The sequence below is a fragment of the Chenopodium quinoa genome, unplaced genomic scaffold (genome assembly GCF_001683475.1).
Source record: "Chenopodium quinoa cultivar QQ74 unplaced genomic scaffold, ASM168347v1, whole genome shotgun sequence".
In the NCBI taxonomy this organism is placed as follows: Eukaryota; Viridiplantae; Streptophyta; class Magnoliopsida; order Caryophyllales; family Amaranthaceae; genus Chenopodium; species Chenopodium quinoa.
This window is the reverse complement of record NW_018745177.1, coordinates 119,808-145,891: the sequence shown is the minus strand read 5'-3', so window position 1 is coordinate 145,891 and position 26,084 is coordinate 119,808. Positions and strand designations below refer to the sequence as shown.

Sequence of the window (26,084 nt, the reverse complement as noted above, 5' to 3'; positions counted from 1 at the left end):
CATAAAAAGCTTGAGTGACTTAAAAAGATTAAAATAGCAAAAATAAATAAATAAATAAATAAAAGTGTAAAAAAGGGTAAGTGTTCCAATGTCTTTGATATGAACATATCTTCGATAAGAACACGTCTCGGATTGCGTCTCTTATCGAGTGCTCGGTACCGTGCCTGAGAAACATAAATGCTAAGTGAGTGATAGACCGCATGATCGGGATTGCCCACACTTAATAAAATAAATGCTAAAGCAAAAGAAAAAGCTAAAAAAGAGTAGAAAACCTCAAGCATGAAAATACAAGTATTCAATAGCAAAGTTGCACACCTTGGGGGCTTATCAAGGGTCTTGAGCTTTTATCCCTTTCTTCTATAACCTTTAGCCTAACCACGTTACAACCCTTAAAAAGACCTTTTTGAGGTATACACACACTTGTGCGAGATTCGGCTAGAGCTACGTTCGGCCTGATTCCTAACGGATACGTAGGCAACCTCACATCGAGGTGCGGCCGTAATAAACATGCATTCATATTCACATTCACATTCACACATCATGGTCATATCAAGGGATCTCCAATGCTCATCCCTATTCACTTAGAGCTACACTTGGGGGCTTGATCCTTACATCATTAGCTTACCTAGCCTAAGAGTCACCACCATTTGACTCTTTTAAAAAAATAATATCTTTCCACACACTTAGCCTTTGCGGCCTAACTTTATATCCACTATCACACACTGCACAGATACATAACCAAATATACTTCCCTTATGAACCCTTTGTCATGAAATCTTAACACAACATTAAATCATACTTCGTCACTCATCATTACATCATAAAGTATGAAGAACTTAGCCTCCGTGCCTAAGTTACCTAAATACTTTCATTATCAAGTCAACTAGAATAGTTTAAGATTTTACAATCCTTGTACTGTGAGAGACAACGTTAACGGACTAAGCTCATTCAACATGCATCTTCAAAAAACTTCACTTCGATTCTTTTTCGTGTCTTTCTTTTTCGGGATAAAGTCGGTACCCTTCACAAAAATGACGGAAATTTTTTTCCTTTTTGCATTTTTCGAATCGCACGATCACATTACAATGCACACACGAGTCATGTACACATTGATTCATGTCGTGTTACCACATTGAGTCAACACTAAGTCTTAGGTCAACCCTAAAGAAAGATAAGCAAAGTCCTATAGTCAAAGATATAAACGCAGGTGCATCCCAGCAAGCGAGGACATTCCCGAATTTTTTTCGAAAAAACCGCGAATATGATACAGGACATTCCTCCAAGATAAGAGGAGTTACATGGATTAGTAAATTAGAGATGAAGAGCTTTAATTTACAAAATATTTGAGCGGATTTGGTTGAAAGGAAACGACCAAGCTCAAAGTTCGGAGCAAAACCAAGCAACAGCGACAGCAAGAGCAGAATGGGGAAGACCCGACTTCAGAACGGCTGTCGTCTAGCAACAACATCTGGCGTTTAGAAACAGAGTTCAGCGCCTGACTCTAGATCCGAGCGTCTGGTGACAGAGCCAATTCTTGACGCCAGAGATATTTCAGCAGCGACAGAGCTCGAAGCCTCTCAGAATGGTTATTTCGACCTCATACAACAATTTCGGGTTCATTGGTACGCCAGTTAGCCCCTATAAGCAATTTGACATGATTAAATAGTCGGCTCGATTACAATCGTAGTAAGTGATTGACCTGACAAAAAAACCGTCTCACTTAGCTTAAGCGCCTAAAACACTGGCTCATTACAAGCACCAACGTATCGGTTAAAAAACAAGCACTTAAACGAAAATATTTCCAAATATGATTGTTGCGCATTCTTCTTAAGCGACAACTTTTCCAAAAATTGGATTGTCATCCCCAACTGACAATATTTCCAAATATGGATTGTCGCGCATCATCTTCAACGAAATTTTTTCCAAGATTGGATTGTCATCTCTGGCAAAGTTTCCAAGCATGGATTGGCGCGCTCCTTTTCTATTTGGCAATTTTTTCCAAGTTTGGATTGTCATCGCTGGCAAGTTTTCCGAGATTGGATTCTCATACACACAGTTCCCTATGGCAAAATTTCCCAAAGGATTTTTGTAGGACTCTATTCATCATAAACTTCGGCAAAGGTTCCTCAATGTGGATTGTCATTCATTTCATTAAGTGGCAAATTTTCCCGAAGTGGATTGTCGATCGACTCTTTTTTGTCAAATGTTCCAAGACGCGGATTGTCAATAGTGGCAATAATTTCCTAAAAGGATTGTCGCATAGCGTTGGCAAATTTCCAAGGTGGATTGCTTTCAAGAGTTATATTCCAAGATGTGGATTGTCGATCTTAGCAAAATTCTTATGACAGATTGTTACGAAGCATTGGCAACTTTTCCCAAAAAATTGGATTTTGGCAAATATTCCGAGATATGGATTGTCGCTTCATCGTAGCAACATTTCCAATGACGGATTGTTACGTAGCATTGGAAAAATCGGATTTTCATACATCATACAAGAGTTGTGTAGGCAACTATTCCCAAAGAAAAGAGGATTGTCATCACAGTAAAAGCACCGACATACTAGTTCACAGGCAGCAAAGCGCCGACGTACTGGCATAGCAGCATTAAGGATCAACAAGCAGTGATCTTTTCGAAGACTATCACAGCAGAAATTGGAGGCAGTTACAGGCGTAGCAGTCTTCAAGCGGTATTCTCTAGCTTGCGGAAGATCGTCACAACAAATCGGTTACTTCCAGAGACGTGTGCTCGACGGTGCAAGATACGCGTTTCTTAACTCTCTTATCTAAAACGCTAGTTTGCAGGTATCGGCGTTACAAGAATGATTTAGGATCGCAGAATGTTCTGAATCATTCTCCTTCCCTATCGATACTTTGACTTTTGTTTTCGAAACTTGCTTTTCTCCAAACTCAGTCAAAGTGGGGGCTTCTGTAGACACCCATTTGTGTCTCCCCAAAACCAAACCCGGTGATGAGTACCTTTCACATCGAATCATAATCGAATGAAGTGAAAGAGTGGAAAGTCTAGTGTTGCGGATAGTTTTAATTTCTTTTCTCTTCTCTCTATTTTTGAAAACCTATTTTAAGAAAATATCCAATCCAATTTGGTTGGTACATAATATGGGTCCAATAGTAGTTTAGTTGGATAAGGCTTGAAAAGAGCTTTCCAACGATATATTATAAGCCCAATTCCGATGAATATTGAGGAAGTTATTGCCAAATTACTAAACTGGGCCTGGTTTGAGCCTTATATGCGGCCCAATGATCTAGGGAAGGGCCTAAGATGGATTTATCATTCCTAATGCAATTAGGAATGGTTTTAGTCTTCTAGATTCTTCTAGAAGGTTCTTTTCATTTCTAATTCAATTAGCATTGATAAATTGACTTTTGTTGACTTTTTAGAGTTTTAATCAGAATAAAAGATTTTTTTTGAGGAAAATACGATTTTATCCTCCTGTACGATTAATTTCTATCTGATTTAGAAAACGCGTCAATAATTTAATTAGCATCAAACGCCAGCATTAGCTCCTGACGCTAAGCCTGGCGCCTGGCGCTAATGTCAGCGTCTGGCGCTAATCGCGTTTTTGCGTGTCAGAACTCTGTTTCGATTTTCTTTCTTTTTGGCTGATTTTCTCTATAAATAGCCTTGAAAAGTTATATTCCAAGATGTGGATTGTCGATCATAGCAAAATTCTTATGACAGATTGTTACGAAGTATTGGAAACTTTTCCCAAAAATTGGATTTTGGCAAATTTTTTGAGATACGGATTGTCGCTTCATCATGGCAACATTTCCATGGATGGATTGTTACGAAGCATTGACAACTTTCCCTAAATTGGATTGTCATACATCATACAAGAGTTGTGTTGGCAACTATTCCCAAAGAAAAGAGGATTGTCATCACAGCAAAAGCACCGACATACTGGTTCACAAGCAGCAAAATGCCGACGTACTGGCATAACAGCATTAAGGATCAACAAGCAGTGATCTTTTCGAAGACTATCACAGCGGAAATTGGAGGCAGTTACAAGCGTAGCAGTCTTCAGGCGGTATTCTTTAGCTTACACAAGATCGTCAAAAAACAGCAGGATGGCATTCCCTAGCTTGCGGAAGGTTGTCACTACAGTAAATGCAACAAATCGGTTACTTTTAGAGACGTGTGCTCGACGGTGCAAGATACGCGTTTCTTAACTTTTTTATCTGTTTAACTAACGCTAGTTTGCAGGTATCGGCGTTACAAGAATGATTTAGAATCGTAGAACGTTCTGAATCATTATTCTCCGTCCCTATCGATACTTTGACTTTGGTTTTCGAAACTTGTGTTTCTCCAAACTCAGTCAAAGTGGGGGCTTTTTGTAGACACCCATTTGTATCTCCCGGAAACCAAAACCGGTGATGATTACCTTTCGCGTCGAATCATAATCGAATGAAGTGAAAGTGTGGAAGGTCTAGTGTTGCAGATAGTTTTAATTTCTTTTCTTTTCTCTCTGTTTTTGAAAACCTATTTTAAGAAAACAGTCAATCCAGTTTGATTTGGTCCATAGAAAGGGTCCAATAATGGTGTAGTTGGATGGGGTTTGAAAAGAACTTTTCAACGATATATTATAAGCCCAATTCCGATGAATAATGAGGAAGTTATGGCCAAATTACTAAGCTAGGCCCGATTTGATACTTATATGCGGCCCAATGATCTAGAGGAGGGCCTAATATGGATTTATCATTCCTAATGCAATTAGAATTGATTTTAGTCTTCTAGATTCTTCTAGAAGGGTCTTTTCATTCCTAATTCAATTAGCATTGATAAATTGACTTTGGTTGACTTTTTAGAGTTTTAATCAGAATAAAAGAGTGTTTTTAAGGAAAATACGATTTTGCCTCTCTGTACGGCTAAATTTTATCAAAATTAAGAAAACGCGTGAAAATAATAATTAGCGCCTAGCGCCTGGCGCTAATGTCCAGCGTTTATCCGTTTGGCTGATTTTCTCTATAAATAGCCTCCTAATACCTCCGTTTTTCATCACGAATTATCATCAATTCTCTCTAATTCTCTTATGTTCTCTAGTTTTCTTATTCTCTGTAGTTTTTTTTTAAGAATTCTTTTCTCTCTAATTTTATATACAAAATTCTGCATTCACAAGACCTAGAAGCACCTAGCCAAATTCGAAGTTGCCTTCGCCCTAGACGTGAAAGGTTTTAATTTCTGAGGGTTTGGTCCCAAATCTCTCTTTCAATTATTTAATTTAATTGTTTGATTTTATATTTTCCTTGAAGTTACTAACGTGTGTATTTTGTTATTAGAAAGAGGTACGAGGCATCCAAGTAAGTGCTTTAATTGTTTTATTGTTATTATGATATAAAAATCATGTGTAGGTTGTTATTATGATTCCTAATGTCATGTTAGGGCGTTTTGATCTTCCTAGTATCATGTTTAGGGTAACAACTAAAAATTCCTAATATCAAGTATGCTTAAAAGTATGCTTCCTATTTTATTCCTAATATTCATGTTAGTATCATGTTAGGGCTAAAGCTTTAATCTTTATTGTTTAGTCATATGCTAGGGTTTGTTATTAATCTTGTTAGTATCATGCCTAGGATCTCACTATTATGCTTTAACATGATTATGATTATTTTTGTGATTTATGATTATTATTATTACAATTGTTATAATTATTGTTATGATTATTATGTTGCTTGATTATATTTATTATTATTGCTTGATTACGCTTTTTATGCATGTTTAAAGGGAATTGGTACTTGTAATCACGCTTAATAAGATAATTAATAATCTTATTTAGGGTTAATTTGATTATAATTCAAGTGATCGCCAATAATAGATTTATTTGTGCATTAATATTCAACCAACATAGATTAAACAGATTTAGGGTAAACCTATTGATTGCATGTTAGTCAGAAAGCGCACATGAATACGATCAGAATAAACTAGAGGCCTATTCTTAGGGCAGGTTCAATCTCTTTTAGGTTGGATTTGTACCTTCATCCCCGAACTACTAGTCATGGTTCCAGAACTATTGGAGTTGACGATCTCCTAGATCGCTAAGGGGTGTAACCTTCACCCTGTGAACGGTTTAAAAGTTCCTAAAACTTGTTGGCGACTCTGTTGCTCTATCTTCTTTCCCTTTGGACGCCACCTTACTTTAGTGTATGATCACAGTGGGGTTCAAGTTTGGGGTAATGCTTAAATTATTCCCTACAGTGTGGGATAGCGGGAAGAAGAGCAATCCTTTCATCTCTTGTACATTTGCCTGATCAAGGAAGGAGATGCAAATGTTGCAGTAGTTGGAGTAGTGAATGAAGACATAGTAGAGTGAGGACAAGGAGATAAAATGGTGAAGATGGAGATGTAGTGCTAGGAGTAGTAGTTGATGGAGTAGTAGTAGATAGAGTAGTAACACTATGACAAGGAATGCTAGAAGATGGATTAGTGGTGGTAGGAGGAGGAAGCCTAGGGGAACAATGTATATGTGGTGGTTGAAAATCACTAATTTGTGGGGCATGGTGAGTGGGTGGTCTCATTAGCCGAGGGGACATGCCTGTAGAATGAGACGTAAATAAATCATATTGTTGCAGGATGTGTGCTTGCCCAACTCTGGATAAGGTTTCAATGCAAGATGAACTCAAATTACGCAACATATCCATAGTAACGGAAAGGGCCAACTCTGGCGACAATTCACGAGCAGACTCCATAGTTCAATTGCATCTTCTTACAATATTGGCTAATGCATTAGACTAAAAAAACCCAAAAACAAAATAAAATTAGGCATAATAATATTAAAATCAACTATTCATTAATAAAATTTATTATATGCAAAATAAAGTGGTAAAATGAGGCTATATTATTACCAACAAAATTTCAAAGGACGATGGCTGGTAATGGGTGGAGGGGTGTGGCTGTGTAGGAGGAGTAATGAGGAGTCTTGTGATGCGATAATACCATGCCATGTAATCCTCCATGATCTCACGACGACTAGTGAAGGGGGTGCCCATGACAATCGTGCTCTCACGACGACCCCACTCCTCCACATTTGTACAATGCAAGGCCTCATAGTTCTTGTTTTTGCCCCTTCGATCCACATGGTGAAGAGAAACTCTCGTGTCACAAGCACTAGGAATAATTGTCTGTTCCATTCCAAATGGCGTAGAACTCGATCTGGGTGGTGGTACTCGATAACGTCAAAGCAAATCAATGGAGTAACTGAGCGCCATACATGTCTGTCAGATCGACATATGTCTGGTAATAACTCAAGTACCGTCTCGGTATATGGCTGCCAAGTCATCTATATTCAAAGAAAACAAAACAACCACAAACTATAATGATCAATTAAACTGCCACCACAAACAAGAAGACGGGATTGAATCTAAAACACATTGCACCCATACATGATTCCTCTCTAACAATTAGTTTTTATCAACTTCCATGCTATTGTTTACTATATTTTCTGTCACAGACTTGCAATCACAACATACATCTAAAGATATAATAATTTTGATAGATAAGTATAAAATTTGACATCATCAATCCTACTAGACAATTTAAGCTGCAGGCATTTTCAATGTTATAGCTTCCAAAGCGACTGATCAGGTTGTAGAAAAATCACCAGAACAAGGGCAGATATTATAAAACTGCTTTATTTTTCCAGAAAACATATGTTGCTAAAGCAAGAACCTGTGCACACTGCATACCCACTAAGAATGCACACAAAGAATAGGTATGAGTCTCTAAGATGTGATTATTGTTGCATTTTACACAAATTATCACTACTCAAAAAAATATATAAATACATGAGTATCTTTTTGATGGTCAAGTGCATCCCTGTAGTACGAGAGCCCACTAGTTTTATGCCCACAGGAAAGGTGAACACGAAGCCAACTAACAATGATCAATTAATAAATCTGTTACTGAAAGTCCAAAGTATTAAAGTTAAATATTTTTAGGAAGTATTAAAATGCAAAAATTGTGGCTACCTGCATGCTAAAGGATCAACTCCACGCTGATGTTGAGAGCCAATAATACATGAATCATCCTGATGAGGATGCTCAGGGTCCTCTTGAGGAGGATCTCGAACCCTAGAAATTTGCGGGCAACCTATGTGAATGTGCTCCCACAACCATAAATGCAAAAGTATTAGTGCACCCCCTACCTCACGGGCCCCTTTATGAGCTGCTCGACATAGTTGTCGATACAAATAAGCAAGTGTGGCACTACCACAGCTGTACCTATCAACATGATCCAAGTCGCGTAGCAATGGTATGTACTGCACGTTGGTAAGTAGCACCCGCGTTTTTCAACCCGAATAGCATTACCGTGTAGCAGTAAGTGCCCCATGGTGTTATAAAAGTTGTTTTCTCCATATCTTCTTCTGCCATGAGAATCTGGTTGTAACCTGCGTACCCATCCATGAATGAGAGAAGCGCGCGCGTGATTTGCCGTGTTATCTACCAGAATGTCGATGTGTGGTAAAGGGAAGTCGTCCTTTGGACTTGCCTTATTTAGATCTCGATAGTCAACACACATTCTTACCCTTCCATCTTTTTTTGGAACTGGGACAACGTTGGCGACCCATTCGGGGTATTTGGATACCTTGATCAAACCTGCAGTTATTTGTTTTTGGACTTCTTTTTTTATTTTAAGAGCTACGTCGGGTTTCATTCGACGTAACTTTTGTTTTACAGGTTTCATTCCTGGAATTAGTGGTATAGTGTGTTGAGATATTTCTCTATTAATGCCTGGCATATCTTCGTATGACCAAGCAAATACATCGATAAATTCTTTAAGTAAGTTAATTAAATTGGTTATTTCTTGTTCATTAATTGTTAATCCGATTTCAACTTCTCTTTTATTGATTGAATCATTTGAGATATCAACCGTTTCAGTTTCTTCAATTACCGGTGTTTTCTTTTCGAGTGTTTCCATTGCTTTAATAATTTTTTTTGTCTTTTTCATTGTTAGTTAAGCAATGCTCGTCATCTTTGGTTAGAGAAGAACACAAGAAATAAGGAGAAGAAGAAATATTATTATACTTTGAGATCATTACATCAAAGAGTGATATGTCCTCAGGGACTTGATCACTAACTATTCTAGGAGAAGAAATAGGAGGGGAAGGTGTTACTACTAAAGACCTAGATGACTCTATAGGGAGAGACTCCAACTCAGACTCTGACTCAGGCGACTCTTCAAACATTGGTCCTTGTCCTGTCGTGATAGATATTTTTCTTCCACTTGGAGTAGTTACCTTGACGGTCTTGCGCCACCCTTGTAGTGATCCTTCAGCCGGAGTGATTAGCTTCGAGGGATCGAAGCTTTCGCTTTGTAAGACTATTTGAATGAGCGAGGAGTTATCTTCTCTGTAAGTTAGCTCATTATTTTCTCGCCCAAATAGTAAACCTATGACGTTAAAGTCAAAGCATGGGGGTGCTTTCTCCTTATGGACAGGAGTTGGGATTTCATCTGTGAAATAAAAATCCAAGAAAATATCAAATTCCGGTTGCCTTATGCCGTTTACAACAAATGGCTCGGGAAATTCATGGCATGGATAGTCCTCTCCTTCTTTTATAAATTGACCATTAAGTGTAAGAGGGTACTGATCCATTGGGATTGCTTTTTTTTAGTGCGAGCGTCTCTATGTGCCTTTGATTTTTCCTGGGCTCGCTTAAGATCTTTCCGAGTCGGTTCGAAACCAATTCCGAAAGTGTCTAACTTAGGGAGGCCAGGTGACTCCAGCGATTTTGCTATTCCCTTCTTCTTTCCTAGGGTCATCCCAGGAAAATGTCCTTGTTTCTTCATAATAGCATTTACAATCATGTTGGAATGGGGGTCGTGGCAAAGAGGGGTCCTTTCATCCTCCTGGATTAAGGAGACCTCTTCGTTAAAGCTCCATAAGTATTCATCATCCTCGTCGTGCTCCACATTAATGATGGGATTTTCTATAGACTTGATCCTCCTAGGTGAAGCATCGATGGTGATAGGAATTCCCCCAACTATAGCTTTTACTTGTTGGTGGAGAGATGAGGGGACGACCTTTAGGTCATGAAGCCAAGGGCTTCCCAACAGCAAATTGAATGAAGCTTTAATGTCTACTACTTGGAAATTAGTAGCATGTTCTATTGCTCCCGCCGTTACGTTCATGGTAATTTTACCAAGAGCTTGACGACGAGTGTTGTCGTAGGCCCTTATTCCTTGCGTAGACGGAGTTAAATCTTCATCCCTTATGCCTAGCATCCTTGCAGTTCTAAGTGGACAGACGTTGATGGCCGATCCAATGTTTACAAGTCATAGGGACATTCATTCTCTTACAGACCACCGTGAGGTTTAATGCCTTGTAATGTTTGTCACCTTCTGGAGGTAAATCCTTGTCAGAAAAGGTGATCAAATTGATTGGACTAGAAAGATCACTTGTGAGGAAGTTGGCTAACCCCTCAGGAGTAGTATCAGAATCTATCCCTATTTTGTCCAAGGCATTCATTACAGCCAACCTATGTTCTCGAGATGTCGCCAAAAGTTTCCATACGTTCATCTCAACTTTTGTCTTCTTAAACTGCTTAACGATATCATTGTCTTCAATGATAGGTATGGGAACTTGTTATGTGGTTGGCATAGGTTGTGTTGAAACGGGAGGTTGCATTCTCCCAGATCTTGTGAGGACGTCTATTGATGAGTCTTCTTCAGCCTAAAAGTCATCCATGGCGTATGACACAGAAGGTGGAGGTCCTACTATGTCTTTTAAATAGACGTCTTCTTCATCACTGTCCCAAACTCCATTGATGGTTGCATCGTCTTCTTGTGGAACTTGGACTAGTTTCTTTTCATCAATCATTTTCTGAACTAAATCCTTGAATTTGAAACAGTTTTCGATAGTGTGACCCCCTGATTGATGATACTGACAGTAATATCTATCTGTCCTTTTCAATGATTCGAATGGTCTCGGTTCGAGAGGTTTGATCTCGCCACTCTCGAAGAGCATTTCGAACATTTGTGCATATGGGATCCCAATTAGGGTGTAAATTCTATTACTCTTCTTGGGTTTTTCAGTGACTTGTAAAGGAAAACGTTTTGCCTCATAAGTCGTTCTCATGGGTGTGAATTCTCTCTTAGGTTCATCTTTCGGGAGTGGAACCTCGTCATATTTCTTTTAAAGTTCAGTTATAGCTTTGAGAGTTTCACGTAGTAAATGCGATCCTTCCATCATAGACAGTGTAAGTGATTGTATGTCTTCTTTACTTGCCGGTTCTGGAAGGCTATCCATGGCGTCGAAGAATATCTCCTCGTCTTCTTCAATGGCATGGATTTCTTTGACAGGTTTAATGAGAGACGAGGAGTCAACCTCGTTTTCCTCATCAGAGATAGCCAAGGCATGAGCAAGAGGTGCATTATCAAAGATTGGCTTCTTACTGGCAGAGGGCAATGCCAGCTTGTTGTTGTCGATTAAATCTTGGATAGCTTCCTTAAGCTTCTAACAGTTTTCGATGAGATGGCCCCTACCTTGGTGATACTTACAGTGTGCATTGGGATTCCAATTAGCCGACCTCTTTTCGATGGTGGGTCCCCAAATGGTCCAATAGGAGTTATAAGACCTTTTGCATTTAATCGATCAAATGCGGTGTCATAACTCATGCCAATAGGAGTAAAGTTTATCTTAAATGGTTTCTTTTGTCCTTGATTGTTCATAGCAAGGACTTCACCTAGATTAAAAGTGCTAACGTTGTTTGAGTGGGTGGTTTTGGAAGAAGGATTGTCGTTCTTCTTTCCTTTCCAACCACTGTTGGAGTTATTGTTGGCAGCTTTTAACTTAGCCAGGTCTTCTTCAATATTGATTCCAATGTCATAGACGACCTTGAAGGTATAGAGATTATTTTGATACTTGATATGCTTGGAATATTTTTCTTGAAGGTTTTTTATTAACAACCTTACAAACTCTTTTTCACTTGGCACCTCAATCATCTTAGCTGAGGTTTCTCTCCATTTGTTAAAGAAAGAGGTGAAGCCTTCGTTCTCTTTCTGCTTGAGGATTTCAAGTTCTCTATGGTCAGTCTCAACTTGAATGTTGCACTTGTATCTATCAACGAAAGCGTTTGCTATGGACTCCCAAGTAGAGGTCTTTTCTTTCTCGAGAGAAAAGAGCCATTGTTGGCAAACGATCTCGTGAGATAGTGAGAACAGAGAGGGGAAAACCTTCTTATCGATACCCTTAATACTCATTATTGTTTCGAAGGCTATTAAATGAAAATAAGGGTTATCAGTTGCTTTGAATTTCGGGATGTCGTTGGCATTGAACTTTTGCGAAAGAAGATCTTTGTCCACCGAGACCCCTTGTGAAGTAAGCCCTTGAAACTTGTAGTCGCTAGATAGCTTGCTTAGACTCTCTTGCATGAGGTCCATCTATTGTTGTTTCACGGGATCATCGATCTTAAGTGTGAGGAGCTTCACTGCCTTAGTCATAGTAACCAGTTGGTTCCTAAGCTCATTGTCTTCTTCTTGCGTTGTCATTAGTGTCCTAGCTTTCCTCTTACGAGCTACGGGTTTGTCGAAAAGTTGGACTTGTACGAAAAGGTTGTCTTTGATTAACCGTCCCTCCTTTCTTGACCACACGCTGTAATTTAAACCATTTTGCGTTTTAATTACTTGACTCGAAGCGACTTAACTTTACAGTTTTTTTTAAAAGAGGAAAAAATAAAAAAATGGAGGATTAATATCCGACTTACCCCCCTAAAAAAATGACGGAAAAAACACGCATACAAGACTCTCTTAGACATGGTCAAAGTATGTGTATTGGTGTGTGCGTTGAGTGTAAGTGTCATATTTAGACTCTTGAGTAAGACCATGGGACTTAGTGCCTAAACTCAATTACTGACTCGACAAAGTGTTATTGACAGTAAATTAACCGAATTAATTTGCAAACTAGTTAATTAGACACTAGGAGATGACTCGATCAATAACCCGAACTGTCGGCAAAACGACAGGACTGGCGTCGCACTGTGTAGTGTAGCGCAAGACGACAGATCTGTCTCCAGGCGCCACACCCCACAGAGTGGCGTTACAGCTCATCTTTTGGCGCCAATGCTGGAGCTTCAATCTGAGATTGTTTTCGGTGTTATTAATCAACAGGGGCATGCCTAAAGTCGTGCTAGGTCAATTCTGATTAAAGTATTAGACTTTATTTACTCAAATTAATTATTCAATTAATTAATTAGGCAAAGTGCTTTAAATCATTAATTTATTAAATCTCAACACAAGTCAAACAAACGGTTAAGAAAACATATATATGCATAATAAATAATGCACAATTAGTCAAGTAGGCACAATATGATTCAATGAGTTTGCAACCTAACCATGGCTCTATTTCTCTAAAGTTCGGGATATGGTTTAGTCAATAGAGGGTCCATGGTTAATTGTCCAGATGCACCGCGCGGAAGCCTAACTGTGAAGGGTTGGCGCGAGTGGATGGGACACCACGAATTTAGAAAAACTCGCTTCCATGGTTTAGTGAATTCAACATTCTCGGATGTACCCTTTGTTGCTCAGAGCGTTCAATCAGGTAGATGGAGCATGAATTCCCATAGGGTTATGTCCATATGTAGAACACATATGGGTTTCAGAAAAGTGAGAAAAACTCAATCGGGAAGTAGGATCGAGCAAACAATACGAAAAACTGGTCGAAATTAGAACGCTTATTTCTAGCTTGGTATTAGAAGAATTTGGCGCCAGCAATCAGAGACTGGCGCCAGGTTTTATCTGTAGCGCTTGGCGACAAGCCTGTTGTCTGGAGCTACAGTTAAATGTCTGGCGCCAATGCTCTAGTCGTTGACGCTAATTCCTACATGCCTCAGCAGCTTTCTGTGCTCGATAAAAATTTTTCCAGTTTCGCGCAGTGTTCACTAGTAGAAAATATCAAAATGGCACCCCCTAATTGGCACCGGTTCGGTCCAAACCGGTGCCCAAAATGACCTACAAAATTGGTGGGAAGCTAAACCAGAGTAAAAGGCACCGGTTCACTTCAAACCGGTGCCAAAAACATAAAGGCCACTGGTTTGAACTGGTGCCTTTTTGAACCGGAGCCATTACATATTTAAAAAAAAAAAAAAAAAACCGGCCCATTAAAACGAATAAAACCCCCCAACCCTAACCTATTCACTCATCTCCCCTCCTCAGCACTCAGCCATTTCTCTTTCTCTCTCATCCTCTTTCTCGATCTCCTTCATTCTCCTCCTTCTATTTCTCTTCCCTCATCTCCTTCTCCCTCATCTCCTTCTCCCTGGTGTCCTCCTTCCTTCTTGCATTAGAAGAATTCCAACATGCAACACCGTCCTCCTTTCTTTCAATCGATTCTTGGTATTTTTTTTTTATTTCATTTTTTTTTACGATTTCTGGGGGGGTTTTTTATTCGATTTCAACTTTGATAGATTTTTATTTTATTTTGATTATTATTTTTGATTTCTGGTTCTTTTTTATTCGAATTTAATAGGGTTTTTTTTCAATTTTGATTTATTTTTCTTCGAATTCTGGGTATTTGTTTTTTGATTTCATTTTTGGGTATTTGTTTTTCGATTTCATTTCCGGGTAATTGTTTTTCGATTTCATTTTTGGGTATTTGTTTTCGATTTCATTTCTGGGTATTTATTTTTCGATTTCTGGGTATTATTATTGTTTTCGATTTTGATTCATTTTTCGATTATTATTTGTTTTTCGATTGCTGGGTATTTTTTCGTTTTTATTAATTTTCTGGGTTTTTAACTAATTTTCGATTTTAATTTTTTTTATTTTCTGGGTTTTAATTTTTTTCGATTTTAATTTTTTTCGATTTTCTGGGTTTTAATTTAATTTTTTCTTCATTATCTGGATTTTCTCGATTTTCTGGATTTTCAACTAATTTTCGATCTTAATTTTTTCGATTTTCTAGGTTATAATTTTTTTCGATTTTAATTTTCTGGATTTGATATTAAAGTTACCCTAGACATGATACTAGGAATATCATAATAATAACCTAAACATGATTTCTACATAATAACATTAATAAAACCATTAAAATACTTACTTTGATGCCTCGTACCTCTTTCTAATAACAAAATACACACGTTAGAAACTTTAAGGAAAATAATAATCAACAATTAAATTAAATAATTGAAAGAGAGATTTGAGACCAAACCCTCCGAAATTAAACCTTTCACGTCTAGGGAGAAGGCAACTTCGAATATGGCTAGGTGTATCTAGATCTAATTAATGCGGAATTTTGTTTGTAAAAAATCTAGTTTAGAAAAAGATAGAGAGAAAGTAATCAAGAGAATCTTGATGAGAGTTGGTAGATTGTAGATGATTGTGGATGAAAACTGGTTATCGAAAACGGAGTTTTTACGACGTTATTTATAAAGAAAATCAGCCAAAAAGATAAAATATCAAAACAGAGTTCTGGCGCAAATAAAATTGGATTAGCGCCAACGCTGGCTATTGGCGCCAGACGCCAACATTAGCGCCAGGAACCAATGCTACCACTAGGCGCCAAGCGTCAATGCTAGCACCAGGCGCCAAGCGTAGCGTCAGGCGCTACAGCTGGCGTTTGGCGCTGATCTGGAAATTCACGCGTTTTCTTAAAATCATATAGAAATTGCCGTACAGGAGGATAAAATCGTATTTTTCCTCAAAAATGCTCTTTGATTTTAATTAAAACTCTGAAAAGTCAACAAAAGTCAATTTATCAATGCTAATTGAATTAGGAATGAAAAAAACCTTCTTGAAAAATCTAGAAGACTTAAACCATTCCTAATTGCATTAGGAATGATAAATCTATATTAGGCCTTCCCCTAGATCATTGGGCCGCATATAAGGCTCAAACCGGACCCAGTTCAGTAAATTGGTCATAACTTCCTCGATATTCATCGGAATTGGGATTATAATATATTGTTGGAAAGCTCTTGTCAAGCCCCATCCAACTACACTATTATTGGACCCATATCATGGACCAACCAAACTGGATTGGCTGTTTTTCTTAAAATAAGTTTTCAAAAAAGAGAGAAGAGAAAAGAAATTAAAACTATCCGCAACACTAAACTTTCCACAATTTCACTTCATTCGATTATGATTCGACGTGAAAGGTTCTCATCACCGGGTTTGGTTTTGGAGAGACACAAATGGGTGTCTACATTGTGCAATATCATAAGAGATCTTATTCGTGTCGATCCTTCTTTAAAAATTCGATTGATTGTGCAAGTTGTGAAGGATAGGTTTCATTATACCATCACCTACAAGAGAGCATGGTTAGCAAAAAAAAAAGGCAATTGTAAGCATTTTTTGTGACTGGGAGAATTCCTATGAAGATTTTCCCAAGTTAATGCAAGCATTGAAAGAGTCTAATCCAGGAAATGTGGTAGAATGGTGTACGATACCTTCTAATGAAGATCCTTTGGTTCATATCTTTTTTGAGTGTTTTGGGCATTTAAGCCTTTGATCAATGGTTTTAAACATTGTCGCCCCCTTATCACTATAGATGGTACTTATTTATATGAGAAGTATAAGGGTACATTACTCATAGCCATGGGTACAGATGCCAATTTCCAGTTGTTCCCTCTAGCATTTGCTATTTGTTGAAGAAGAAAACAGTGATAGTTGGGGGTGGTTTATGAAGTGCATTCGACATGCAGTTACTCAGAGGGAAGGGTTGTGTGTCATATCTGATAGACATAAGGGTATATTGGCTACAATGAATGAAGTCGGTGGTGATTGGGAGGATCCACTATCCCACCATAGATATTGTATTCGCCACCTTGCATCTAATGTCAACACTAAGTTCAAGAATGCTTATGTGAAGAACCTTTTTAGAAAAGCTGCAGATGCTCGACAAAAAAAGAAGTTTGACTATAACTTGAACAAAATTAATGAATTAAACATTGAAGCTTGCCGATACTTGATGGATATATCAATTAACCGGTGGTCCATTCACCATGATGATAGGTATAGATATGGCGTGAAAACCACTAATATGTCAGAATCTTTTAATGGAGTCATGAAAGTTTCTCGTTGCTTGACAATAACTGCCCATGTTCAAATGACCTTTTATCGAGTGAACTCTTACATTGTTACCTGGCAAGGTTGGGGTAAGAGAAGATTTGAAGAAGGTCATGACTATGTTAAGAAGGCCACAAAAATAATTGAGAAGAACATGGTGAAATCTTGTGCTCATACTGTTTGCCCTTTTGACTATGAAAGGGGCTTATTCAATGTTACAACAAGATGTGGTGGTCGAGCTGAGGGTAAAGGTGGCAATGTACACACTGTTAATCTTCAAGCTAAAACTTGCACCTGTGACAAATTAAAAATCTACAAGTTGCCTTGCTCCTATGTACTTGCGGTGTGTCGTTATCGCAACTTATCCTATGCCGATTTTGTAGATCCTTTCTTTACCACATATGAGTATAGGCAGACATATTTGAATAGTTTTCATCCCATTCCCGATGTTGCCTACTGGTCTTCTTACACAAGAGTCAGAATTGTCGTTGATGCTTCTAAGCAACGAGGGGTAGGACGTCCTAAGTCTACACGATACCATAATGAAATGGATTCCAAAGTTCGTAAAAATGTGAAAGCATGCAACATTTGTAGAAAAACAGGTCATAATAAGGAAACTTGTTCATCTAGGGGTAGTGCCGGATCATCGGGGTGATAATTAATATTGTGCTTTAGAACTTATCTTTAACATATATACCTTGTCTTTCATATTGCAACATTTTATTAATTTTATGTCTGATCTTATGTTGCAGGTCCCATGGAACCGATGATCAGTCCCAACCCTTTTGACCGTTCAGTTCTAGCGTTGCAGGAGGAGCATCGAAGTGAGGACGTTTGGAGGGGAGGTCAGGATAAGCTTATATCATGTAGGGAGCACGTGTTTAGTTTAGGCGAGTGGGTGGTAGATGATCGGGTTGAGCATTATGTTAAATTAGCTGGGTTCTATGGTGTACATAGGTTGATAGGTGGTGGATTAGAGTTAGATAGACCTTTACTTACGGTGTTGATTGAGAGATGGAGGCAAGAGACACACACTTTTCATTTGGCCGTTGGTGAGGCGATTGTTACATTACAAGATGTTACTGTTTTGTTTGGGTTGAGAGTTCATGGAGCTCCTGTTACTAGCACTGGTATTGGGAAGTGGGCAGAGTTAGTGGAGGAGTTGTTAGGGGTTGAAGACCGGACTTATAAACCACTACTTCAGGGTTCTACTCTAAGGTTGACTTTGTTGAGGTCACACTTCTCTCATGGGCCCCCTGCTGACGCCGATGATGCTACTATTCATAGATATAGTAGAGCCTTTATTTTAGCACTGATGGGCTCCATTCTTTTTGCATAAAGAAGTCGAAGTATATGTCGACGACATGATTGTAAAATCAGAAGACCGTCTGGTGTGCCTCAGTCGTATGCAACCAAAAATATCACAACTAAGCTAACTGCAAATAAACGTAGTTAGGGGAGTCGAGTTCAAATCCACAGGGAAAAAGGGACTAATAACTGCAAACCTAAGTGGAATTACTCTAGGAACGTAGTAATCTAAGTAACAAGGGGGCTTTGACAAGCAATGGTGACAATTAAACTAAATCAGAACAATGAACGTAAATAGTATGCAATCAATGAGAATAACGGTCTTGGTTATGCGAAATCCACAATTGAACATACAAATTGATCATAGAAGCCTCTTCAATCAAACACTATTGAACACCTTGTTGTAGAATTATAAATTCTAAATTCTCATAAGCTAGTTAGAAATAGCAAAGCGCTCCTTTCTAACCCTTTCTAATGTATAATTTAAGACAAGCGCTCTAAATCATCCACAAGAAGAACATAAACGGAGAAATCAACAAGGATTGAATAAATTAACACAAGCGGTCTAATTTCTTCAATAATATTATTCCCTCTTTAAGTTATCAATCAAAAGCATGCATTCATAACCCAAAGTTGCTACTTTTGAAAGATTAATTAGATGCAAGCGAATCTAACAATTCTAACCTAGCAATTGATTAAAGCAAATCATGAAATAATTCAAAGGAATAATAAACATTCAATAGATAATAAAGAGAAGAGAAATCTCACAATTCGTAGCCAAAAGCTTCAATCTTTAACCAAGAATCCGGAAGATTAAGCTTCCATGGATTCTAATTCAAAAACAAAGATTTCTGAAATTTGCCAAGAACCCTAGAAAACTTTTACTTCTCTCTAACTTAATTCTCACCAATTAATCTTTTTTAACTCTTCATAAAAATAGACTATATATGTTTCCATACTTAAATAACATAAAACAATAATAAAAATAATAAATAAATACAAAACACGAGCCAAGACAAAGCAAACTGCTGAAAAATAACCAAAACAGGCCCCGAAATCTGGAAGACCCGCTGCCAGCTGCTCGGGACCCGCTGGCAGCGGCTAAAGCAGCAAAACACTTCGTCCTCTCTGGCTGACCCGCTGCCAGCGGCTCTGGCCAGCTGCCAGCGGCTCTGGCCAACTGCCAGCGGCCCTGGCAGCGGTTCTCCTGTCTTCTGCTGTCTTCTTTGCTCTTTCTTCTAGCTTTGCTTCACCTTTACTCAAGCTTTCTCCCTTGCTCTTCCAAGCTCCATCACGCTTCTCAAATCACGAGCTAAGGTCCATACTCTATAATCCTCCTCATTAGTTCCCGAACTCACTCACTAACACCTATAAATCCCGGCTTTTGCACACAAGTGAGATCACCGTCCGAAACTCACAAAAGCTATTAAAAACTCATGCACAACATCAAAACACACCCTAAAACTCTTCTCTCAACCCTTGATAAGACGGCTTATCAAATTCCCCCATACTTGAACCTTTACTCGCCCTCGAGTAAACTTAGAGAATAGAACACATCTCCCCATTAAGGTTCAAAACAGGAGATGGCGGAACCGAACAAGCTCTACGCATTAAAACTCAAGAAGACATCCTAGCAACCACCAACTAACCGCCTTCTCACTTCACAAACTCCCTTTTTCTTTTTTTTAATATTCAACTCATCCCCCAAAACCAACCTAGAACAACAAGCACATAGCCAAGAGCATAGATATTCTCAACTATCCTACCACACGAAACTTTTGATAAAATTGGGCAAACAAGACTCAACTAAACCAAAAGTCCACAAAAAAAAAAAAAAAACACTTCCACACTCAAAAGTCAAGAAAAATAACTCTAGCTTTCTAAGCATGATCAACACTTCTCCCGAACTTCAACTATCTCCCGAAAACATCAAGATGAGACCTACCCGACACCTCCATATTTCTCCTCCCCTTATGACACCGACTCCGGCAATTAGATGCGCAAATTCACGAATTTTTCTCTCTCTTCTCTCATTTTGCCTGGGAGCCCTTTCGGGTTTTCATCCTAGCCTCTCATCTTTTTCCAAATCTCACTTTCTCACCCACTCATTAGCCACTTTTTTGCTTAGGTCGCCCTTTCGGGTTTTCAACCTAACCGGGCCCCCATTTTTGCCTAAGCCGCCTTTTCAGGTTTTTGGCTTAGCGGGTTTCTTTTTCTTTTTCTTTCTTTTTTTTTCAATTTTTTTCTTTTTTCTTTTTCTTTTTGCATTTTTTTTTTTGAACCACAATTAAGATAGTTATACAAAACATGAAATCAAGATAACTATACAAAATTTCAAAAATATGCAATGAAAAGCTTCCCCCCTACTTAAATGAGGCATTGTCCTCGATGCAAGAACAACTACAATGAAAACAAAAGTAAGGGAAAAGGAAGAAAATCGTTACCATCTCAATGAGAGGGACCTCCAGAGCCAGAAGAGTCGGCAGCACCCCGAGAAGCACGCCTCTCGGAACGACGCAAAGCACGGGATGCCAGGTGATCCATGAACGCCTCAGTTGGGGGCTCATACTGTGGATATTGAGCGGTATAAAACCGACTCATGCTTCTCTGATATGCAAGCAGCTCTTGCATCCCATCGCACACCTCCTCTAGTCTATCATCTACATCAGCCCTCCAGTGAGGCCAATCATCATGCCGCACTTCAGCAGCATCCTCACCCCCTTGCTCATCAGCAAACTCTCCGCCCATATGAACATCGGGATTCTCCTCTCCCATGTTCTCAACTATCACTTCGGCATCTCCTAAATAAGGAGCAACATCTGGGTCGGGCGCAAGGAGGAAGTCTGTGATGGCAGGGCCATAAGGCAAAGCTCGTCCCTCGGGACGAGGAATTCTCAAATAGTTCAGGCCCTGTGGCCCATATCGCCAGAAATAACTACCGACGACGGGGGAACGCGATAACAAACCAATCTTGACCAGAGTCATGATGTTATAAGTTAGGTACGTCGAATCTACTGGCACAAGATCTGCGGGGAGTGGAACATTTAAATAACAAGCGAGCAGGGAGACCATACCACCCATGCTAATGTGGCCACTTGAATTTGACCGCACTTTCACACAGCTATCTACAAAAATATCGACCCAATTGGGGGTGCCGACACCCTCAGGGGTCATCGCCCACAAATAAGATAATGTAGCCTTGGGAACCTTAGTAGCTTCTCCTTGACATAGTATGGTGGACGAAATAAACCTATGAACGAGTCTAAGGCATGGGTGAGTGATCTTGAAGCTATGATCACCATGAGGGTCAACTTCACAACCAGTTATAGCCCTCCAAAATGTTCGGGACGAGTACGTGCTATAATCACCCCAATGGTTCACCAATGGGGGTGCATCCCAACCAAATGCCATTCGCATATCATCATAAGACACAACATAATTCCTATTATTCAAATTAAAGGATATTTGATCACGTCCTTTAGTAAGAGTTGAAAGGAATTCATAGGTATACCTGACATAGGTGGGGGAGCATTTGGTCATGAAATTCTCCAGACCCACTTTCCGTAGCAAGAGCCGCACTACTTCCTCCATGTCTAGCTCTTGCAAAGCTTCTAAGTCAAAAAACTTGGTGCATTGCACCGTTCGTCGTGGTTGTTGAAGCTTAGTCCATATCCCCTTCTCCTTGGAATTCAACCGCATACCCATGAATCCATCCCCTCGAGGCAATGGAGGTGCCTCACCTTGACTAGAAGAAGCACCTTGCTTCTTGCCCCTTGGGGGTCTTGGTGGAGATGATGCCTTAGACCTCTTGTTATCCCCACCCATGACTCTAATTGTATGCTTGTACCTTTACCTTCACTTTCAATTACGAGAAATTCAACTTGCACAACTGCACAACCAACTTGGGAAAGGGAGATTGGTAGGGGATCGGTGCAATTGGAGTAAGGGGATGAAAGAATAGAGAGAAGGAGGAGAAAAGGAGTAAGGGTTTGTGGGAATTGGGGTTTACGAAAGGAGTAATGAAGGTAGGAGTTGGAAAGGGGGAAATAAGGGGGAAAATATCGGGGAGGCTGGTGGAGCCACTGGTAGCGGCTTGAGGCCCGCTGGCAGCGGCTGATACTGATTCCTTTTTTTTATTATTATTATTTTGAAAAAAAAAAATAAAAACGTAGAGGGGGGTCCCGCTGGCAGCGGCTCAGGAGCAGCTACCAGCGGCTGGGACAGAAACAAAGGGGTTTGGGCTGCAAGAAGACCCGCTGGTAGCGGCTGCAGAGCAGCTGCCAGCGGCTTCTGCAGGGAAGGCCCCCCTTGTCTCTGTTTTGCTCTGTTTTTGCTGCGTTTCGCGCATAAAAATTGCTCCCAAGGCCTCCACCTACACAAAAACAATAAAAACACTCTTCACATCACACGAAAAAATAAAAACTAAACTACGAAAAGTAATGGGGAAGAGTTTTCGATCGGGTTGCCTCCCGATTAGCGCCTTTGTTTTACGTCGTTGGCTCGACGCAACTCATCCCACTTCGCTACTCGGTTGAAGGCTCATAGAGGTCAATGCACTCTATGTTCTCGGATTTGAAACCATCGAAGTAGGGCTTGACTCTTTGTCCATTGACCTTGAAGACATTGTCGGTCTCTAGGCTCTGAATTTCTACCGCTCCATGCGGGTAGACTTTCACCACTTGAAATGGACTCTCCCAATGGGAGCGGAGTTTATCAGGACATAATTTGAGTCGGGATTTTTATAGGAGGACTTTTTCACCGACTTTAACCTTCTTCCTAGCAATCATCTTGTCATGCCACAACCTATTCTTTGCTTTGTGGTATAAATGGGACAATTTCTTGCCCGGAATTGCAGACGGGCCGATTGTTGAACCTGGTGGTATAGGTGGAAGCTTGGAATGTTCATTCAATTCCCCCACCTTCACCTGCACATTAGTAGGCATAGAGAAATCCAAGCAATCACCAGATACAACATTAGTTATAGGTGTGAGGAACTCATCCCCACGATCATTGTTAGGAACATCATGCACCATTGGATCGACAACATTAAGAGAACATAAAGAATGAGTGTTGACAGGATACTTTATGGAATCATAAATGTTATACCCAATTGCTTTCCCATCAACCTCCATAGTCAAGGAACCGGTAGACACATCGATTTTTGTTTTAGCAGTCTTCAAGAAAGGTCTTCCTAACAAGATGGGGACTGCTTGTTTGTCATGTTCCATGTCAAGCACATAAAAGTCAGCAGGAAAAATCAAACCATCAACCTTAACCAACACATCTTCCACCACCCCCTTAGGATACACATTAGACCTATCCGCTAACTGAATCACTACCCCAGTTCCATGTAAAGGTCCAAGTTTTAAAGATTTAAACAGGGAGTAGGGAATGACATTGATTGATGCACCTAGGTCCAACATAGCTCGGTGCAATGTGGTGTCTCCTATTGTAACAGGAACAATAAACATACCAGGATCACCACATTTTTCTGGGAATTTCTTTTGGAAAACCGCAGAAACATGAGCACTCACCTTTACCTTCTCTTTTCCTCCCAACCTATGCTTTCTTTTGATAGTACACAGTTCTTTCATAAACTTAGCAAAACGAGGAATACTTTTAATCACATTCAAGAGGGGAATATTTACCTCACATTTGCTAAAAGTCTCATAAATATCCTTGTCTTTCTCATACCTTCGAGTATCTTGCAAGGCTTCAGGGAAAGGTGGTGTGGGTTCATAAAAGGGAAAAGTTGGTGGATTCGCCACAGCTTCATGTTCTACTTCTTTCTCTTCAGTTCCAATCAAGTCTTTAGCCCTCTTAGTTGCAACTGCAGTTTCTTGCAACTCTTTGCCATTTCTCAATGTTATTGCATTGACCTGTTGCTTAGGATTCAGCTCCGTTTGAGATGGAAGCTTTCCAGAGTCCTTAGCTTCAAGTCGGCTTACTGCACTAGAGATTTGACTAAATTGATTCTCTAGGTTTTGAATACTTGATCTGGTTTCTTGCTGAAATTGCACCATATTTTGCTGCATAGTAGAAACATTAGAAGTTAATGATCTAATCATTTCTTCAGTTGACATATTATTCGAATTTGAGCTTTGGCCTTGAAGTTTGGGTAATGGTGCCCTATATTGCTGATACTGTTGCTGGCCTTGAGCATTTTGTTGTTGTTGGTTCCCTTGGGAGTTCCCATATCTCAAATTTGAATGATCCCTCCATCCTGGATTGTATGTATTTGAATAGGGATCATATCTTCTCTGAGGACCTTGCCCTTGGAAACCCATTGCATTTGCTTGCTCATTCTGCTCCTCTTGTAATTAAGGACATGCATCAGTGGGATGTCCCATGGAGGTGCATAAACCACAAGCATTCAGTTGCTGTGGATTCCTTGAGTTCACCATGAACTCACGCATCATAGAAGTCAAATCAGCTACTTGACTCTCTAACTCAGTTGTATTCGAATTTGCTAAATTCACCCGGCGCGTGGGAGTTCTCTGACTGAATTGCCTAGAATTTTCTGCTAGCTCTACAATCAACCTAGTTGCATCTCCTGGAGTCTTATTCACTAGCCCTCCACCACTTGCTGCATTCACCATCCTCAAGTCATCATCAGTTAGACCTCCATAGAAGTATAGGATGAGGTCTTGATCGGAATACCCATGGTAAGGACAACTAGCACACAATCTCTTAAATCTCTCCCAATACTCATACAAGGATTCATCTTCCTTCTGATCCACATTGCTGATAGCTTTCTTAAGGCTTGCAGAAATAGTGTCTGGGTAGTACTTCTCAAGGAAACACTTCTTTAAATCTGCCCAAGTTGTTATGCTACCTGGGGGAAGATAGTAAAACCAATCCTTTGCTGCATCTTTGAGAGAAAAAGGAAATGCTCTCAACTGAATTTGTTCATCAGTCATCCCAATCGGTTTCATGCTAGTGCAAACCACATGAAATTCTGCCAGATGTTTATTCGGATCTTCGCCTTTCATGCCATGGAATGCCGGCAATAGATGAATTAGACCGGATTTGATCTCAACATTAGTACCTTCCTCCAACTGCTGGTATGCAATGCACAACGGTTGTTGGTTCAAGTTGGGAGCTGTGAGTTCCCTTAGAGTTCGATTGTCAGCCATCTCCTCTTCTTCTTGAATATTGAAGGAGTACGTTGATTCACTGGGGGTTGTTCTTGCCTCTTTTCGCAACCTGGAAATATTCCTTTCAATTTCTGGATCAAACTGCAAAACTTCTTTGTTAGCAGAACGGGTACTTATCATACCCTAGCGAACAAACAAAGAAAGATAGCTAAGAACAGTCCTAAAATAAATTCTACTAAGATAAACAATTAAAAAGTAACGCCTTAATTCCCCGGCGACGGCGCCAAAATTTGGTGTGCCTCAGTCGTATGCAACCAAAAATATCACAACTAAGCTAACTGCAAATAAACGTAGTTAGGGGAGTCGAGTTCGAATCCACAGGGAAAAAGGGACTAATAACTGCAAACCTAAGTGGAATTACTCTAGGAACGTAGTAATCTAAGTAACAAGGGGGCTTTGACAAGCAATGGTGACAATTAAACTAAATCAGAACAATGAACGTAAATAGTATGCAATCAATGAGAATAACGGTCTTGGTTATGCGAAATCCACAATTGAACATACAAATTGATCATAGAAGCCTCTTCAATCAAACACTATTGAACACCTTGTTGTAGAATTATAAATTCTAAATTCTCATAAGCTAGTTAGAAATAGCAAAGCGCTCCTTTC

At 39.5% G+C, this 26,084-nt stretch overlaps 1 protein-coding gene across 1 annotated transcript; it reads right to left on the bottom strand.

Moving 5' to 3' along the window:
- Positions 1-23,054: 23,054 nt before the first annotated feature.
- LOC110710794 lies at positions 23,055-24,602 on the bottom strand. Its single transcript, XM_021889136.1, has one exon. The coding sequence runs from the start codon at positions 24,600-24,602 to the stop codon at positions 23,055-23,057; it is 1,548 nt and encodes a 515-aa protein (XP_021744828.1).
- Positions 24,603-26,084: the final 1,482 nt, after the last annotated feature.

What these genes read in the sequence shown, in the direction of transcription:
- LOC110710794 (XM_021889136.1), bottom strand. Translation starts at nt 24,602, where the DNA reads ATGGGTTTCCAAGGGCAAGGTCCTCAGAGAAGATATGATCCCTATTCA.